The sequence below is a fragment of the Haliotis rubra genome, unplaced genomic scaffold (genome assembly GCF_003918875.1).
Source record: "Haliotis rubra isolate DU_JTF1 unplaced genomic scaffold, ASM391887v1 Scf753, whole genome shotgun sequence".
NCBI lineage: Eukaryota > Metazoa > Mollusca > Gastropoda > Lepetellida > Haliotidae > Haliotis > Haliotis rubra.
The window spans coordinates 189,512-210,884 of NW_025767472.1; the positions used below are offsets into that span (position 1 = coordinate 189,512).

At 46.6% G+C, this 21,373-nt stretch overlaps 1 protein-coding gene across 1 annotated transcript in view; it reads right to left on the bottom strand.

Annotated features, from left to right (window-relative positions):
* Positions 1–3,636: 3,636 nt before the first annotated feature.
* Positions 3,637–21,373, bottom strand: part of LOC124260187 — an 80,630-nt gene continuing 62,893 nt past the window's right edge. Inside the window, exons 26-32 of the mRNA XM_046694445.1 lie at positions 19,918–19,982; positions 17,658–17,758; positions 10,609–10,773; positions 9,499–9,583; positions 7,677–7,796; positions 5,586–5,690; positions 3,637–3,992 (exon numbers count right to left, since the gene is read on the bottom strand). Of these exons, the coding sequence (XP_046550401.1) occupies positions 3,876–3,992; positions 5,586–5,690; positions 7,677–7,796; positions 9,499–9,583; positions 10,609–10,773; positions 17,658–17,758; positions 19,918–19,982 (758 nt within the window). The 3' untranslated portion in view covers positions 3,637–3,875. The remainder of the gene's footprint in view (positions 3,993–5,585; positions 5,691–7,676; positions 7,797–9,498; positions 9,584–10,608; positions 10,774–17,657; positions 17,759–19,917; positions 19,983–21,373) is intronic.

Here is a 21,373-nt window from a genome sequence, read left to right on the forward strand (position 1 = left end):
ATGTGTTCCACACATTGTACCCATGTGGGAATCGAGCCCAGGTCTTCGGCATGACGAGCGAACACTTTAACCACTAGGCTACCCCACCGCTCCCACACATACGGTACAGTGTGTGAAATGGTTTCGAGATTTAGCTAGCCAGTCGGGCTTGCAATGTCTGAAGGTTACCAGCCCACACAATAATTCACAAGCCCGAAATTTGAATGTGGAAACTAAGCAAAAGATTACAAAATGGTAAAATACCATCATTTATCAGGTCATTATCTTGCATGATTTAAAAGTGTCTTATAAGTTAAGAAGTCGGAGAGAGTGATATATTTTTAAAATATGACCCCATGGCAATTCACTAGCCAGTCGGGTCAGTGACTGTGAAGATTAACTGTCCCGACTGGATCGTTAGTAGCCATGGGCTAGCGGGCCAGTGACTATTTCGCACACTGGTTTGGTAGGAGATGTAAGGAGGAATTGGGTAAAACTACAGACACTAGCCCCATGATTAAAGTGTCTGTTCATCACACCAAAGAACCGGGTTTGATTTCCCACACGGGGACAATGTGTGAATTCAGTTTCTGGTGTTCCTTGCCGTGATGTTGCTGGAATTTTATTAAAAGCGGTGTAAAACCATCCCCACTCACTTATGCCACATGGAATGTGTTTCCTCAGAGACACTGATTACTCCAGTCCAGTCTAAGTAAAGTAGGCTCGGTATTACTCGTTACACTGTTATACTCAGTCTAACAAACCCCAGTAGAACGTCACATCAGGTAACCTTTTGAATTGACCAATCAGAACACAGCTTGCCAAATCGCGAAAGTCAATATTCGCACATACCGTTTTAACCTTTACCTTGAAAACGTTTGTACTTAGACGATTACAAATCCTTTTTACGCACGATCGCTTTTGAGTGATACACATGGAGGACGCCATTATTCACAAAAGGGAGTAAACAGTCGCTGAAAATAGCGTTTTCGTAAATATTTTAGTATGTCATCTCGCGGAAATATAAGCTAATAAGGGAATATCCAAAAACACTTCACACAGAAACTCAAACTGAATTGTGAAGAATTGAAAAGATTAAACTCGTCATTGGTGATTTTGAAAGGGAACAATAAGTCCTGCCGAACACTAAATAGTAGAAGTCGTCTAATTGGTTAAATCTGTTTGGCTGTCTCGCCGTTTAATTGGACAGTCATAGGTCGCTCAAATGTTAGCTAACGGGACCTTCGACTAGGGTCTGTTAGACTCAGTATAGCAGTGTAACGAATAATAATGAGCCTAAGTTTACTTAGACTCTGATTACCCTTGCTTACATCATCTAATATAAACAGTTCAGACAATGCAGCTGTATTCATGTATGATGGAGGACGCATTTTCACACATCGAATCTTGAAACCAAAGTCACAACATAACTGAAAATGTTAGGATATATACGTTTTGTACTTTGTTTACTTTTTAGAAATTCAAAGGACTCGTTAGTTTTAGACAAAAACAAGCTTCTGGCCTGGGCCTCCTTTCACAAAACACTAAGGTGATCGCAAGTCACTAAGGTAACCTTAGTGCAATGTTAAAGAATGGGAGTTAAGGTTAACCTTAGTAAAGGTTGCTTCGTGAAAGGAGCCCCTGGGTGCCGTTGTACTAAGCGATCTTAGCGCTAAGGTGACCGTAACTCCCGTACCTTAACATAGACTTAAGGTAGCCTTAGCGCTAAGGTTGTTTTGTACAACGGCACCCTGGCCTGTAACAAAACATTTTTTTGTCCATTCCATTTCATGGACTCTCTCAATAAAACAGATTGGTCATGGGGTATAAAATTTGAACATATCACCTAATATAAATCAAGATATGCATGATCGATGACTCAAATATTTCCTGTTTCTAAAATCCAGTTGAGGGCTCTTTCTAAAACATGTGGTCCCCTGTCATGGAGAGTCATATCTTCATATAAACATTATCCAGTCAATGGTGATGTAAGATACTAAATTCAGCAGTTGTAGCATATGTTTGAGGTAAAACGCTGGGTGGAATAGTTACAATAATATGGAATGGAACAGGGTGGTATAACAAGGAATGACATCGATTAGGGTTGTATGAGATGGAATAACATGGAGAGACATGGATTAAGGTTGAATGGGATCGAAAAACATGGAATGACATGTATTAAGGTTGAATGAGATGGAATGACATGGAGTGACATGGATTAAGTTTGAATGAGAAGGAATAACATGGATTAAGGTTGAATGAGATGGAATAATGTGGAATGACATGGATTATCATTGAATGAGATGGAATAACATGGAATGACATTCATTAAGGTTGAATGAGATGGAATAACATGGAATTACATGGATTACGGTTGAATGAGATGGAATAACATGGAGTGACATGGATTAAGGTTAAAGGACATAGAATAAGGTGGGATCATGGCACTAAGATTTTCCAATGCAGGATCATCCCCAAGATCATCCTAAAGGATTTCACTGCACAGGATCTTCCCACAAAGGATCAACCGTCAGGATCTCCCAACATTGGCTAACAGATCTCTTTAAACATCATCTCTCTGCATAGGGTTGACCCCCAACAGGTGCTCCCCCCAGGATCTTCCTTCAGGATCAAATGCCCAACAGGTGCTCCCCGAAGGATGTTCCTGCAGAAACAACCCCCCATTGATTACCATGAAGGCTCTCCTAGTACAGATCTCCCTGAATAAGTTCTCCTCACACAAGAACTCCCAGCTTGAGATCACAAGATCTTCTTGAGCTGATCACTCCCTGAAGAATCTTTCTGTACAGTGTCACCCCTACAAGGTGACCCTGTGTAGGATCACAGGATCTCCTTCGACTGGAACACTCCCAGAAGAATCTCTCTGCACAGTGTCACCCCTACAAGATGTCCCTGTGTAGGATCACAGGATCTCCTTCGACTGGAACACTCCCAGAAGAATCTTTCTGTACAGTGTCACCCTTACAAGATGTCCCTGTGCAGAATCACAGGATCTCCTTCTCGACTGGAATCACAGGATCTCCTTCTACTGGAGCTCCCAGAAGAATCTTTCTGTACAGTGTCACCCCTACAAGGTGTCCCTGTGTAGGATCACAGGATCTCCTTTGACTGGAACACTCCCAGAAGAATCTTTCTGTACAGTGTCACCCCTACAAGGTGTCCCTGTGTAGGATCACAGGATCTCCTTCGACTGGAACACTCCCAGAAGAATCTCTCTGCACAGTGTCACCCCTACAAGATGTCCCTGTGTAGGATCATAGGATCTCCTTCGACTGGAACACTCCCAGAAGAATCTTTCTGTACAGTGTCACCCTTACAAGATGTCCCTGTGCAGAATCACAGGATCTCCTTCGACTGGAACACTCCCAGAAGAATCTTTCTGTACAGTGTCACCCCTACAAGGTGTCCCTGTGTAGGATCACAGGATCTCCTTCGACTGGAACACTCCCAGAAGAATCTTTCTGTACAGTGTCACCCCTACAAGGTGTCCCTGTGTGGGATCATGGGATCTCCTTCGACTGGAACCTCCCAGAAGAATCTTTCTGTACAGTGTCACCCCTACAAGGTGTCCCTGTGCAGGATCACAGGATCTCCTTCGACTGGAACAATCTTTCTGTACAGTGTCACCCTTACAAGGTGTCACTGTGCATGATCATAGGATCTCCTTGCACTGGATCACTCGAAGACCAAAAAATCTATCTGCAAAGTGTTACTAATACACCATAAGAACTGGCTGTGCAGGATCACTCAGGGCAGAATCACCTTACACTGGATCACTCCCAAAGGTTCATTACAGGACATCCCTGTGGAGGCTCAAGATGAGTTGTCCATTGAGCTAGGTTGTCAAGGCATCAAATTGTGAAATGAACACATCATCAGTTGATGACACACACTTTACTGCTCCTGGGGGTGGGGGGAGCTGCCGGCAACTGAGGCGTACGTCCATTTGCCTGCATTCGCTGCTGTTCCGCCTGTAGTTGATTGAGCTGGGTCTGTAAAGATTGAATGAAGATGAAGGTCACACCTTAGGGCCTTTACACACTTCCAAACTCCCTGCACATTCATAAACAATGATCAAACAGCTATGCAAGCACACTGATCCTTGGTACTGTAAACAGTTATCAAACAGCTCTGTCCAGTAAATCTGCCTGCATACACTCCAAAACTACTTGCATACCAACTGTCCAGGTCATTATACAACTGACCAGGTTTTTTTCTATACAATTATATACCTCCCACACTAACCTCGAAGGTATACCTATACCTCTCCACACTGACCGGAAGATTTTCTATACAATCATACACCTCTCCATACTGACTGGAAGGTTCTCTACACAATTATATACCTCTCCACATTGACCTGAAGGTTTTCTCCACACTGACCTGAAGGTTCTCCATACAATTATATACCTCTCAACACTGACCTGAAGGTTTTCTATACAATTATATACCTCTCCACACTGACCTGAAGGTTTTCTATACAATTATATACCTCTCAACACTGACCTGAAGGTTCTCTATACAAGCATACACCTCTCCATACTGACCTGAAGGTTCCTATACAATTATATACCTCTCCACATTGACCTGAAGGTTTTCTCCACACTGACCTGAAGGTTCTCCATACAATTATATACCTCTCAACACTGACCTGAAGGTTTTCTATACAATTATATACCTCTCCACACTGACCTGAAGGTTCCTATACAATTAAATACCTCTCCACACTGACCTGAAGGTTCCTATACAAGCATATACCTCTCCATACTGACCTGAAGGTTCCTATACAATTATATACCTCTCCACACATTGACCTGAAGGTTTCTCTCTGAAGGTTCTCCATACAATTATATACCTCTCAACACTGACCTGAAGGTTTTCTATACAATTATATACCTCTCCACACTGACCTGAAGGTTCCTATACAATTAAATACCTCACCACACTGACCTGAACGTTCTCCATACAAGCATATACCTCTCCACACTGACCTGAAGGATCTGTACACAATCATATACCTCTCCACACTTACCTGAAGGTTCTGTACACAATCATATACCTCTCCACACTGACCTGAAGGATCTGTACAAAATCATATACCTCTCCACACTGACCTGAAGGTTCTGTACACAATCATATACCTCTCCACACTGACCTGAAGGTTCTGTACACAATCATATACCTCTCTACCTCTCTCCACACTGACCTGAAGGTTCTGTACACAATGATATACCTCTCCAAACTGACCTGAAGGTTCTGTACACAATGATATACCTCTCCACACTGACCTGAAGGTTCTGTACACAATCATATACCTCTCCACACTGACCTGAAGGATCTGTACACAATCATATACCTCTCTACACACTGACCTGAAGGTTCTGTACACAATCATATACCTCTCTACACACTGACCTGAAGGATCTGTACACAATCATATACCTCTCTACACACTGACCTGAAGGTTCTGTACACAATCATATACCTCTCTCCACACTGACCTGAAGGTTCTGTACACAATCATATACCTCTCTACACACTGACCTGAAGGTTCTGTACACAATCATATACCTCTCCACACTGACCTGAAGGTTCTGCACAGCCTTCTGATTGTCCTGCAGTGTTGATGTCTGAGATTCCAGTTCTGTCTTCAAGCGGGAGATCTCCATCTGTAGAGCCTGTTCTCTCTCCTACAACACATAACATACACACTCTCTTTAACATGACCAATGTCGTTCCATGGTGTCCTCGCTTCCCCCTTACAAACTACAAATGCCCATACATCCCCTCCTGTACGTGACCCTTCCATCAAGACTAAAAATGCATCTACTATCCTGCATTTGGGGAACATCCCGCCTATTTTAAAGATGGCCTGCAACCTGTGCTACAAGGGCCCCTCCCACGGGTACTCTTCCCTCCCTTGTAACATGTGCCCCTACTATTATACTAAGGGTGGCCCACTACACTCCAGGTGCCTATCACTTGCAACCTCCCTACTCTACAATAGGGGCCCCTGCCACGGGTACTCTTCCAACCCCTATAACATGTGTCCCTCAATTATAATACTAAAGGTTGGCCACCACCCTGCAGGTGTCCTTATCACTTGCACCCTCCTTCTCTACAATAGGGCCCCTCCCACGGGTACTCTTCCACACCCTATAACAGGTGCCCCTACTATTATACTAAGGGTGGCCCACCACATTCCAGGTGCCTATCACTTGCACCCTCCCTACTCTACAATAGGAGCCCCTCCCACAGGTACTGTTCCCACCCCTATAACAGGTGCCCCTACTTATAGCGTTGTAAGGATGGCCCACCACCCTGCAGGTGTCTATCACTTGCACCCTCCTTCTGTACAATGGAGCCCCTCCCACAGGTACTGTTCCCACCCCTATAACAGGTGCCCCTACTATTATACTAAGGGTGGCCCACCACACTCCAGGTGCCTATCACTTGCACCCTCCCTACTCTACAACAGGGGATCAGCACATCACTATGACCTGCAGAGCTTGTCACTATCATCTCAGGAACATCGGCAGCATCCAGCACCTGCTGTCTACAGATACTGCCCATATGATTGTCAGGAGTTTAGTGCTATCCAAGCTGGACTACTGTAACAGTCTTTTATGTAACATCACCAAATGTCCAGATGTCCAGGCTTCAGCGAATTCAGACTTCTGCGCGAAGGATAGTTACCGCGATCAAAATAAAATCTCGGTGCATCCACATCCCGTACTGATGAAGCTGCACTGGCTACCTGTTGATGCACGTGTTCAGTATAAAGTGCTTGCACTGGTCTATCAGTGTTATCACCAGACAGCACCTTCTTACCTGTCAGAACTCACACAAGTCTACCACCCATCTAGAGTCCTCCGATCTGCCCAACAATATCTCTTCATCTCTTCCAACCCAACGTCTGAGACGATTTGGTCACAGATCATTTTCTTACAATGCCACCACTCTCTGGAATAAACTCCCAGATCATCCTCTCCCTACTCTCCAAATGTTCAAAGACAGTCTCAAAACATTTCTCTTCACTCAGTTCTATAGACTCTAATTGTTTCTAGTCGCGATCCCTTAACCTCGTGATGTCAGAATCTCTCATGTAGCGCTATGAGCATACACTTTGTGTCTGGATTTGGCGCATTATAAATGTACTTATTATTATTATTATTATTAGGGGCCCCTCCCACGGGTACTCTTCCCACCCCTATAACATGTGCCCCTACTATTATACTAAGGGTGGCCCACCACACTCCAGGTACCTATCACTTGCAACCTCCCTACTCTACAATAGGGGCCCCTGCCACGGGTACTCTTCCAACCCCTATAACATGTGTCCCTGCTATAATACTAAGGGTGGCCAACCACATTCCAGGTACCTATCACTTGCACCCTCCCTACTCTACAATAGGAGCCCCTCCCACAGGTACTGTTCCCACCCCTATAACAGGTGCCCCTACTATTATACTAAGGGTGGCCCACCACATTCCAGGTGCCTATCACTTGCACCCTCCCTACTCTACAATAGGAGCCCCTCCCACAGGTACTCTTCCCACCCCTATAACATGTGTCCCTGCTATAATACTAAGGGTGGCTCACCAACCTGCAGGTGCCCATCACTTGCACCCTCCCATCCTACAACAGGTGCCCTTCAGGTGCCATTCCCACCTCACCTGGGCATGTTTCTGCACTTCCTGCTTCATCTCCTCCTGTCTGTGATGGTGTTCCGCCTCCATCTGTCGAATCTTCTCTTCCGCCTGAGATTTTTCAGCCTTCAGTTGCTCCAGCTCGCTCTGACAAGACAACATTTTGACCAAGTGTATATACAAAGCAAAACTGATCCAAAGTTTCATCTCTTTTTACACACAAATTCACAACACAATGAAGTACAATATCAATCACATGCAGATTGTGCTTGAGAGATTGAACAAATAATCAGTCAATCGATCAATCTTGCTTGCATCAGCGATTATTGATGAGCTCGGGAGACTAATCCATATTCATTAAAATGAAACATCAAATTAAACTTTAGAAGAAAGTTTCTTATTATTACATTTGTTAGGTTAAGATAACAACTGATGCAGTAAACTGATGACTCGTAAAACTGCAGTGTCGACAACATACTCGCGTCGGTATCTCAACAGGAACTATCCTCGATCACCTTGATCTCGGTATGATCGGGGCCTGGTTGCACAGTGTTATGGTTGTGTCTCATTCCTGGGGGTAGTGGGGTAGCCTAGTGGTTAAAGCGTTGGCTCGTCAGGCCGAAGACCCGGGTTCGATTCCCCATATGGGTACAATGTGTGAAGCCCATTTCTGGTGTCCCCCGCCGTGATATTGCTGGAATATTGCTAAAAGTGGCGTAAAACTAAACTCAGTCAGTCAGTTATTCCTGAGTTTTGTGTTGGGGTTTACCATTATAATCGATTATTGGTCAGTTATTCAGCCCGATTACTGATCTGTATATTGTGAGCGATAACCAGCACTACATGCACATGTGCTCATGTTTGTTACCACTTACGCTTCTTATCAGAGGCCCTATCCACAAAATATTTGTAGCACTATACCAATCGTAAGCCTATGGTAAAGTATAGAGTTACGATTGCTTTGTAGATTCGGGACCCTGGACTACAGTGGCTCTCAAATCTGCAGCAGATTGGCTAATTCATAGTAGAAACTTTGATGCCATGTGACTTTGTAGCTGAGACAAACAGATTTCCTCTTGTCCTCTGACATAATTCTCTTTCCTCTAGTACTCTGACCTAATTCTCTTTCCACTGGTCCTCTGACACAATTCTCTTTGCTCTGATCCTCTGACACAATTCTCTTTCCTCTAGTCATCTGACCTAATTCTCTTTGCTCTGGTCCTCTGACCTAATTCTCTTTCCTCTAGTCCTCTGACATAATTCTCTTTCCTCTAGTCCTCTGACATTCTCTTTCCTCTAGTTCTCTTTCCTCTAGTCCTCTGACCTAATTCTCTTTCCTCAGACAGCTTTGACCTAATTCTCTTTCCTCTAGTCCTCTGACACACAGCAAAAGCCAACTATCAGGCATTCACTCCTGATCTTAAACAAGGTCCCAATCGACCATAAGTGATTCTCCCCACATTGACTGTGACGTCCGACACAAAGCCCCAGGAAGTCCTGACTTACCATCAGGTCCTTCTCTCTCCTCTTGACTGTGACGTCCGACACAAAGCCCCTGACCATCCTGACTTACCATCAGGTCCTTCTCTTTCCTCTTGACTGTGACGTCCAACACAAAGCCCCTGACCATCCTGGCTTACCATCAGGTCCTTCTCTCTCCTCTTGACTGTGACGTCCGACACAAAGCCCCTGACCATCCTGACTTACCATCAGGTCCTTCTCTCTCCTCTTGACTGTGACATCTGACACAAAGCCCCTGACAATCCTGACTTACCATCAGGTCCTTCTCTCTCCTCTTGACTGTGACGTCCGACACAAAAGCCCCTGACCATCCTGACGACTGACTTACCATCAAGTCCTTCTCTCTCCTCTTGACTGTGACGTCTGACACAAAGCCCCGGGCAGCCAGCTGCTCTTTCAGGACCGGATCATGGCTGAAGAGACATTATCAAGGTGTAAAAATTGCCATAAACTTGTCAGTAAGACATTGTCATAAGATGAGCAAAATATTTACAACTTTAGTGAGACAACATTCAGTTCCTTCCCTGGTCTCCATGTTTTTTTCACTGTTTTCCCCTGCTCTCTTAACTACCCTTTTCCCTTCCCTCCACTAACCTCAAACCTACCTTTTACCCTACTTTCAGACCTACCCTTTTCCCTTCCCTCCACTAACCTCAAACCTACCTTTAACACTACTTTCAGACCTACCCTTTCCCCTTCCCTCGTCCGTACCTTTTTCCCCATCCCTTATACCTATGCTGCCCTTGTACCTACCCCTTTCCCCTACCCTGCCCTGCCCATGTATCCGTGACAGGAGTTTAGCCACGGCTCCACCACTCATCTTCAAACCCTACCCTTGTACCTACCCTTCCCTTGCCCATCCCATGTATCCGTGACAGGAGTTTAGTCACGGCTCCACCACTCTGCTTCAAACCCTACCTTGCACCTACCCTTCCCTTGCCCTGCCCATGTATCCGTGACAGGAGTTTAGCCACGGCTCCACCACTCTGCTTCAAACCCTACCTTGCACCTACCCTTCCCTTGCCCTGCCCATGTATCCATGACAGGAGTTTAGCCACGGCTCCACCACTCTGCTTCAAACCCTACCTTGTACCTTCCCTTCCCTTGCCCTGCTGCCCATGTATCCATGACAGGAGTTTAGCCACGGCTCCACTACTCTCCTTCAAACCCTACCTTGTACCTACCCTTCCCTTGCCCATCCCATGTATCCGTGATAGGAGTTTAGCCACGGCTCCACTACTCTCCTTCAAACCCTACCCTTGTACCTTCCCTTCCCTTGCCCATCCCATGTATCCGTGATAGGAGTTTAGCCACGGCTCCACTACTCTCCTTCAAACCCTACCTTGTACCTACCCTTCCCTTGCCCTGCCCATGTATCCGTGACAGGAGTTTAGCCACAGCTCAACCACTCTGCTTCACACCCTACCCTTGTACCTACCCCTTTCCCCTACCCTTGCCCTGCCCACGTATTCGTGACAAGGGTTTAGCCACAGTTCCACCACTCTGTTTGGGCTTTACACTGAGAGGTGGTGTGGAACATTTCCGCGGCGTAATGAGTATTTTTCCTTGAGTATTTTTCTTGGCTTCCAACACGGGTCCATCTCTGAAAATGAGAACCATGGGTAACTAGGACTGAGTGTAGCAGCACATTGAACACTGTTTCAAGCATATATCACAGCATATCATTCATAGTTTATAGTCCTGATAATTATTTGGCTACCCTACTGACCTTAATGTGGAAAAAATATCCTCAATATGATACAATAATTGCACGCTCAATAAAACAAAATTACTGCACCCATCAAAATCACAGAGCGACTAACTCCTTCCATACAACACAATGGCAAAGACTCTCCGTCTTCCAATACTACATCATGGCTTCTCCCCACCCTACATTGATGCAACACAATCGCTGCCCTTCAACAGAAAAAATCCCCTTAAAAAAAACCCAAATGACTGCTCCCTTCAATACAACACAAAGACTGTTCCCTTAAAAAAAAAGACAAAATGACTGCTCCCTTCAATACAACACAAAGACTGTTCCCTTAAAAAAAAGCCAAAATGACTGCTCCCTTCAATACAACACAAAGATTGTTCCTTAAAAAAAATAAAAATAACTGCTCGCTTCAACACAACACAAAGACTGTTCCCTTAAAAAAATTTAAAAAATTACTTCTCCCTCCAAAACAATGCAAAGAGACACACTCCAGCGCAGTGATGACTTTACATAACATCACTGTCACGGGCTAATTTGCATATCATGTGACCAGAATTTTCTCTTGTTTGTAAACATATCCATTAATCGTAGGTGGATGCCCTAATTGCAAGCTTTTCGGTGAGCTCTTTATATTGTTTTACATTGTTATATAGGTATTTTTCGACAACTGTGACAGTCACAACTCTGTGGTCTGTGGCGGACGTACTATGCTGGCAGCATGGAACTCTGGGTAGGACTGCCCCCTTCAATAAAACATGACTGTCCATTCAATAAAACTAAATGACTGTCCGTTCAATAAAACTAAATGAGCGTCCCTTCAATAAAACTAAATGAGCGTCCCTTCAATAAAACTAAATGAGTGTGCCTTCAATAAAACTAAATGAGCGTCCCTTCAATAAAACTAAATGAGCGTCCCTTCAATAAAACTAAATGAGCGTGCCTTCAGAGCGTCCCTTCAATAAAACTAAATGAGCGTGCCTTCAATAAAACTAAATGAGCGTGCCTTCAATAAAACTAAATGAGCGTCCCTTCAAAAAAACTAAATGAGCGTGCCTTCAATAAAACTCGAACTAACCTGTAGAGGTTTCAGATTCTTTGAATATATTCCTCCTTGGGGTACTTATAAGCATTTAAATGTCCATTTAAATTCCCTACGACAGTTGTAACAATATTTGAATAAAATATTTACAAAACAAAAACTACGTTTTGTCTTGTGAGACCACCCTTACAGGGCCTTCGGGCCCCCTACAGCCAAGAGCAGGTAACTCTGGACCGTAACCTCAGATACCTCACTTTCCATGCTGAGCGAGTCAGACAGAATGCGGAAGGGAGGTGGTGACTTGGCAAGGAGGAATATATTCAAAGAATCTGGAAACCTCTACAGGTTAGTTCGATTCTTTTATATATTCCTCCTTGGGGTACTTTTAAGCATAAGACAGACTCCTAAAGACGGATCTCAGGAGCGGCATTCTGTCTGCTTAAACACCCCCCAACAAGTGGAATTTCCCAAGCTAATTATAGCAGAAAAGGCACACTTACCCGGTCACGCGTCCACCAAAGCCAATCAGGCGGGGCATGAGCCAGGGTCAGGGTTAAGCGTGATGCAAATTTGTCCATGTGAAACCTGGCTTCAATGCAACGAACGCGAGACACACCCTCCCTCCTTCCGCGTAATCTACTGGGAAGTGAAGATAAGGGGTCCACTAATAAACCCAGAAACCAAAATGCCGGAATATGAACAGCAAAGTTTCCAAGGGCAGTTTAGTCTAGAGCTTCTGGGTTAGAAAGCAAGAGACATGGGAATAAAAAACCAGCACCACATAAAACCCATCACCAAGGGAAAATGTAACAAGATTTGTAAAACCCAACACCAGTGTTAAAATTGGCAGATAATGGTTCACACAATAAAAAACCTCGAAAGCTCAATCGGCTAGAGAGGTGGAACCATGCCCACTGGAGAGAACTGACTGACCGAACCGAGCACGCTCACTGGAGAGTCTGTCAAGTTGGTAATGACGGATGAACGTACTCGATCGGCTCCAAATAGCGCCGAGCAGATCTCCTCAATGGGCAGGGCTGCAGCGTAAGCTGTCGATGTAGCTACTGCCCTAACCGAATGAGCTTTCAACCCAACAGGCGGGATCACGCCCTGTTTGATATAACTCATATGTATGGCAGAGACAAGCCACCGAGAAATGGTCTGCTTGGTCGCCGGAAGACCAGCCTGAACCCGCCATAACAACAAAACAATTGGTTACCCTTACGGGTACCCTTGTTCGTTTGATATAAGCCTGAAGTGTCTTCACGGACATCTAAAGACGTGATTACACGCCGTGAGAGAGGTACCGGACAGGAAGGCTGAGTGAAAGCTGGAGCTCAATAGGCCGTCACATGGAAGGACTATCCTTCTTAGGACGGTAAGTCTCAGGCAGCCGAATGCTAACTCTGTCTTTGTGAAAAACAGTAAGCGGGGATCGGCCCGACATTGCGTGAATATCGCCAACCCGCCTGCCAGAAGTCACCGCCACAAGCGCGCCGTCTTCCCACGCCAACAGCTGGAGGGAAAGAGCCGACAGATTGTGAAACAGTGGACCGGACAGCCAATCAAGAACGATTGACAAGTCCCATCGGGGACTAATCCGTCCGGACAACCCGACGGATTCTATCCACACCTGCTAAAAGCGCTGTACAAGAGGGTGCTGCCCCAAGAGAGCACCGTCAACAGGAATATGAAACGCAGAAACGCGGAATCGCAGAAACGCAGATCCTCAAACGCGCACGCCAAACCACGTCCACTGTCGCCGCCATGTTGCCGAGCAACGAAGCCATGTTCGGGCCGGCCTGTGACGGGACTGGAGGAACTGTAACACAGTCCTTTTCCGGACTTTGACGATGCGGTCCGAGCAAGGGAAACAATCCCCTAAGCGCCCGTGTTGAATCTGGCTCAAGAATATCAGATCCTGCGTCGGAACGAGGTCTGATTTCTTGAGATTGATAATCAAGCCCAGTGACACCAGAGTATCCAGCACGCACAGTGTGGAGGCTCTGCTTAACTGAGGGCCCTAAGGCCCGTAGAAGCCAATGCGTCAGATGCGGGTGACAACACCTGCCCTGAGACCTGGCTAACTGAGCTGGGATTAGCATAAGTTTGGTGAACACCCTTGGCATAGAGATGCCGAGAAGGAGCACGGAACTGGTAGCACGCACGTCCCGTCCGAAGGAGAACCGGAGCTTCTTCAATTGAGGTGCATTGGAACATGGAGGTATCGTCTTTGAGATCGATTGACGTAAGCCAATCCCCTGTCTCTCCTCTCTCTCTCGAGGAGATCACTGACCTGAGTGTCTCCATCCTGAAAGACGGCACCTCCAGTAATTTGTTCAGCCCTCTGAGATTCAGAATGGGTCTGAACCCTCCGTCCTTTTGGTCACGAGGAAGTAGGTGGAATAAAACCCCTCTTCGCTGACTCACAGGAACCACCTCGATGGCGCCTTGGTCAGTAAAGACTGAACCTCGCACGGAGGACTTCGCCTTGTCGGCGGCACAGGCGCTGTGCTGAACCCCGAGAGAACGGAGGATCGCTGCCTCCACTGTGGCAAATGGCCATCCCTGGCGTGCTGGACAGGACCCAGGGATTTGGGTGGCTGCCTCCCCACTCCCGGAGGAATAGGGACAGCCGACGCCCGACAGGGGCGTGTGGCAAAGGCGGTGCACCCCACCGTCGGCAAGTCTCCGCTTGCGTGAGTGGGGAGCAACAAAGGGCTCTGGGGAATGAATCAGTGGGAAGCGGGGCTGGCTTCCCTTGCCCGAAAAAGACTGCTGCGCTGGAGCAGAGCTTGCCCCCTGCCTCGTCGCCTGCTCGCTTGGACTGCAAAGGGCAGCCCATAACAACATCCTTAGCCGAGGCAGAAGGGTAAGCGGACGCAAGCGGGGAGGGCCGATGGCGAGGAGCGGAGGGCTGCTCCAACAAAGGCTTTGAGTCCTTAAAGTTAGAGACAGCCTCCGTGGCCTCCCTTACCACCTGCAAGGCCCCAGGGAACAGGGAAGATCCCATGGTATAGGGCAATGACAGTAGAGCTTGCTGTGTGGCCGGCGAATTACCGCGCCACAGACAGCCACAGGCGCCGCGCAGCCCATGACGGCACCACATCATCTGGCTGGCACAGCAATCGAATGCTGTCGAGCCAGATCTGCGAGTGTCACGTCCCGTTAACTGCAGCCGCGAAAGCACCGACTCCGATGAATCAGCACCGCAAGCGCTGTGAGCCACCAGCTGTCCCTGCAATGCGGACAGGTAGGCTGAATGGACGGCTACGCACCGGTAACATTCTTCGAATGACCGGTAGAGCGAACTTCAGCGGCAGTGACGCATTAGCGAGAAAAAGGGGTAAGAGTGCGCCTGCCCTGCCTGGCGAGGCCAGGGAAGACGAAGACGACCCTCCTAATGACTGAGGCAAAGGCGATTTCGTCCACCACTGGTGGTTCGAAGAGCGTCTCCTCACCTAACTGGTACCGCCTGCCGGCGCCAGGTAAATCAAAAGCGGCGGTACCAGCCAGGAGCCGGATTCACCACCTCACTGACCAGTGATGGGAGAATGCGCGAGGCGTGCCTCTGCGACCTCGTTAGGTCTTGACGCCTCCCGGGGCGAAACTCCGCCAGAGTCGGGTGCCGGGGCGGGAACAGCCACCTCATGGCAGGACTTCGGCGATCTTATCCCCGAACCTGCCGCGAGGGACGAGGCAAAGGAGTGCGGCACTCCCGCCTCCGATTCCACCGTCCCTTCCTCCTCTCCATATCGACCTCGGCAGAATCCTCGGCGCCATAATCTCAGACTCCTGAGAGAACGCCGAGAGAGACGCCAGAGGCAGGACCAGAAAAAAACTCATAAGGTCAAGAGGAGCCAGGGAAAAGCACGCCCTGCGGGAGAACCCGGCGCCAGGTCGCCGAGTCGCCCGAGGAGGAACCTGCATAACAGGCTTCCCCGGCAACCCAGACTGGCTGCCAGGCGCCCGGTATCCCGAACTGGTCGGCGCCTAGAGGCTTAACCGCCAGTCGGGACACCAGGCAATGACAGGGGCAAACCTGTATCGCGGCACCAGGCACCTGTGACGAACCGAAGCGCATAAAGCCAGGTCGCCACCCAGGCGCGGAGGGCACAGCCGGCCAGGATCAGAAGCACAGCCAGGCCGCGTTCTCGGCGGCTTCGGGCTGAGCCAACCCCCAGATGTGTCAGCTCCGTACCCGACGACCGGGCGCTGAGCTCCCCACGGAACCCATGCTAACGCCGTGATCAATCAGGGACTTGACCGACGACATCTGCTCCTGGAAAAAAGCGGTTAACGAATCAACAGGAGCGCTTTTACAGGTGCTGAATCAAGAGGGGGTGGCCCGGTACAGAGCCGGAAGCAGTAGGAGATGCAGAAGGGAGCATGAGTCGCGCGTGAAGACGCAGTCACATGCTGGTCGCCTTTACTTTTGGGAGGAACCGGACTCAGGCGTGGGAAGGGCGGCTCCCGTGGACACTTTTTACTATGGGAGCGCTTGGCCGGGGATCCTGTGCCCAGAGATCACCCCGCCCGAAGCAGGTTGCTGTAGAACAGCGTGTCTATTAAGCCTGCGCCTCAATGGTTTAAGCGAGAACATGGCACATGCCGCGACACCCCTCTTCCTCATGTTAAGTAAGCAGACCATTGGGAATCCCGTACAGGAATTGCAGCAAGGCCACGGCAGTACAGGGTTTAAACTGCAACAAGTAAAAAACCTGTGCAGCAATCTACCCTATACCCACATACAAATACATGTAAAAGGCGCGTAGGCGACACAACTAATGCGACAAGCGTGGCATGCAGTTGACAACCTAGTACACACTGCAGCATAACTAACAATTACGTTTTTAAGCGCCAATATAGAAAATCACGAGCAGTAGACATCGCCCTACATCGTACAAAGATACAAATAAAACCACTAAAACCACCTGTAACATTGAAAACCACATGGGAAACCAATGAACAGGAAGGCTAAGCGAAGGGACCTGTCATGCCATCTTGACACGCACTGAGCGAGCCGACCCATGACAGGTACCAAGTTACAGAGATTATGAATGAAAAATTCAGAAAAAACTCCAATTAAGCCCATGCAGGGAAAAAGAGAACCATACATACAGTTGCAGTTTCTGAAACACTCCATAACTCTCTTAGTCAGCGGAAAAACCTTCTGGTATGGACCCATCGTCTTGGCGGTACAACGACAGCATGGAAAGTGAGGTACGAGGTTACGGTCTAGAGTTACCTGCTCTTGGCTGTAGGGGGCCGGAAGGCCCTGTAAGGGTGGTCTCACAAGACAAAACGTAGTTTTTGTTTTGTAAATATTTTATTCAAATATTGTTACAACTGTCGTAGGGAATTTAAATGGACATTTAAATGCTTATAAGTACCCCAAGGAGGAATATATAAAAAAGAATAAATGAGCGTCCCTTCAATAAAACTAAATGAGCGTGCCTTCAATAAAACTAAATGAGCGTCCCTTCAATAAAACTAAATGAGCGTCCCTTCAATAAAACTAAATGAGTGTGCCTTCAATAACACTAAATGAGTGTGCCTTCAATAAAACTAAATGAGTGTCCCTTCAATAAAACTAAATGAATGTCCCTTCAATAAAACTAAATGAGTGTCCCTTGAATACTACACAAATACTTTTCCTTCAATAAAACAAAATGACTGCCCCTAGAATACAACATAATGGTTGCCCCCTCAATACTATACAATGACTGACCCCTTTCCTAGTGTTGCTTCACTTGAGCTGCTGTCAGACAGGTGATCCAGTGCCTGATCCACGCTCTCAGTGCTGTTGGATGCTGTCCTGTTCCGTGGTGTCTGTAACATATACGAACAGTGAACATTATAGCGCTATAGTCCATCCCATCTACATACATGCTCAAAGCGCTTCTTTGTTTTTCGAGGGCGGTGGGAAGCTTAGTTTGTTTTTCCCTCGATCACATGGGTATGTCAATCTCAACAGAACATCATACTATCAATCTCAACTCCCTGAGGATCATACAACTCTTGCTGCCGCAACGAGTTATTGAGGCTTTCTCTTCCTTCCTACGAGATACCCATTCACAGCTGGGTGGACTGGGACACATAGTCACAGTACTTTGTCCAAGTTTACTGCACGTTGATGTACCCACAACTAGGTGTTGGCACGTATTCATGTGGCCACCATCTGGTCATATACCAACAGATTCGTGGGTTCTTTTAAGTGCACAGGGTTGTGTACTGTACACTAGGGGTTGTGACAACACTGAAAGAGTCTGCACACAAAGTTGACTCCAAGGTTTTATGCCCAGTCACAGGTGGGCTCGATCCCGGCACCTCCAAGCTTGCTGGATCACTAGCCTGGCGCTTCAGACAGCTCGCCCACCACACCCCCGTGGTGAAAAGTGGGTTAATTAACACAATGTCTGAACATCATCAGTAAGGAAATACACTTTAAACAAAACATTCATGTTTCTTGTTAAAGAACATGCTAATCTCAACTCTTGATCTAAACAAGTGGATCCATTTGATTTTATCTGTTCAGACACTTAGAAAAACATCTTTTATCATAAAATGGCTAGCTTTCTTTTTCATACCACCAATCTTATAAACTTATTGTGAAGATCTGATAAATATTACAATATTATTCTAAACAGGAACTACTTTTAGTAAGCTTTGTACATTGATGAGGTGACCCCCTCCGTGGTGTAGTGGTTAGAGCGTCCGCCCGGAGAGCAGAAGGTCTTGGGTTCGATCCCCGACTGCGTCATACCAAAAGACGTTAAAATATGGTACTTGTTGCTCCCTGCCTGGTGCTCGGCATTAATGGGTACAACAAGGACTGGTCGGCTTGAAGTCAGTCTAATGTGTCTGAGTGGGGTATTCATGCTTCACTGCGGCATGGTATCTCAGTGGGCTAGCACTATAAAACCAGCTTCAGTCTTGGCTAGTACAAGCAGCCGCACACACACATACACACGCATGCACGTCGTCATATGAGCGAAATATTCTCACATACGACGTTAAAACCCAATTTCACCTAACCTCACATTGATGAGGTGTTGACATACTGAGTGGTAATGCACTAAACTATGGCTGCACATGTTGGGCACCATCTATAAAATGGGTCAGTTGACTCTGTATCTTCCTATGCAGTTTTAAAAGTGACTATCATCACATTATCACAGAATTACGACTCACAGAGTAAGTGAGTGAGTTTAGTTTTACATCGCTTTCAGCAATATTCCAGCAATATCACACCAAGGGACACCAGAAATGGGCTTCACACATTGTACCCATGTGGGGAATTGAACTCAGAGTCTTTTGAGTGATGAGTGAACGGGTTGGTTCCCCCACCACCCCTCTCTACAACCACCCATGAAGGGCCGGGTTAGAATATTGATCTTCAGTAACCTATGCTTGTCGTGAGAGGCGACTACAAGGATTGGGTGGTCAGGCTCGTTGACTTGGTGGACACATGTCATCGGTTCCCAATCGCGGAGATCAATGCTCATGCTGTTGATCACTGGATTGTCTGGTCCAGCATCAATCTAAGCAACTGAGTTGAGTTGAGTTGAGTTTTACGCTGCAATTTTACTCAGCAATATTCCAGCTATATGGCGGTCTAAGCAACTGGGATATGATGAAAAGTGTTAACCAAGTCAGTGAGTCTGATCCCGTTAGTCACCTTTAATGACAAGCATGAGTTGCTGAAGACCAATTCTAACCTGGATCTTCATGGGTCTAAAAGAACATGAATTGGAAAGGTTTCTCATTCAAATCTGGGAATTCTTTTTGCTGCAGATTAAGGACAGATTATTATACAGAGGACAGGCCTTGTGCAATCAAGCTAATGTCACTCACTTGGTGCCAACCATTTCTTACATTACCCCTTAATGCCAAGTGCCAGGTAATGTAAATATAAGTACAATCAGCAACTGGAAAGCGAACCTTCTGGTCTCCAAATTAGTTTCAAGGTCAAGGTCATCACCACTCACCTGTTCATCCCCCGATCTCTTGTTGCTGAGGCCCAGTCTTGGAGTCAGCTTTTCAACAGTCTTCACTGAAAAAAAAAATCACATAGCTTCTGTAAAACAATTCACACTTTTACTCCACTGCCATACCTCTGCTATCACAACAGACTTTCTTATGATCCACTTGCTGTCAAGGCTCCCAAACAGCGACGCCGGTGAAGGCAACAAACCAAACATTCATGTCACTTAGGATTTGGTTGGCTGGATTGGTGTTTAACGCCGCACTCAGCAATATTACAGCAATATGGTGGCGATCTGTATATTATCGGTTTGTACTTTTGCACACCGTCTGACGAGGTCGCTATTCAGAAACCGGGGGAATTTCGGTAACATCACCATGTCAAAATGGGCGTTGTTACATTTAAGAATTTAGGGAAGTAATTTAGAAGTGTAATTACACAGAACACATATTGCTTTGTGTGCAGAACATGCGGGTAGAAAATATCATGTGTGAAATTTTCCCAAGGAAACAAAAAAATAAAATAAATTAAGTTTCTGTCAGTCTTGTGAAGGATGATAAAATGCTCTGAAATGCAAGGAAATTTCTAAATATTAAGGAGGGGGGGGGGCTATGCCCACAAACCCCCTTGACACCTCGCCTCTTTGTGACTCGGGCATGCAACGGCGGTGCACACACGCACAAGATTCCAAGAGCTATGAGTTTTAGGAACGCAAAGCTTTTTCCTACAGCAGACACTGGGAAGTCCTGTGCAACAGAGAGCCCACTTTTCAGGCCAACTGACTTCATCCATGGAAGGGGTCAGCAGGGTTGCTCTTCGCAACACACTCCACATGAACTCAGTGGTGGTTCAGAGCGCTTTTCCTTGATTTGATGTTGAACTTCCCTTGGTTGACACTCATTCCAGTACCATCGAGCAATATTGAACCATCAACAAAATCAACATTGGCTCCTTTATGCAAACTGTGGAATGCCTTGTGAAAAGTGCACAATAATATTCTGTCATGAAGAGCCTCCATGTTAAACCAACCACCACCAAATAAACAACTGAGCAAAGACAGAAGGCATCTTTTGTTATCTTTTGTAGATCACTCAAGTCACCATTCTTTGGGAGAAGTATTCTTTGACATTTGCAAAACCAAGGAGGAAAATCCCCTGTATCCATAATAGTATTAAAAAAAGATGTTATTATTGTGTCTTACAGATTAAAATTAGTATGCAGCAGAGAGGGTTCGGGTGATTTTGGCACAGTCAGGCTGGTAAGGCTCATCATCAGCTCAGGGCCCTTGCCCCCTCTACACGCAGCCCAGACAGCGAATGGGACTTCTCCCAGGAAACGCTGCCTTGTCGAACCCACCAAGAACTTTCCGGAGAATATGTAGACTCCCCAACACTGCAGCCTTCTGCATTATCCAGAGTGTAAGAAGGGCTGTGCTCCCGGTGGAGAACCAAAGCACTCTC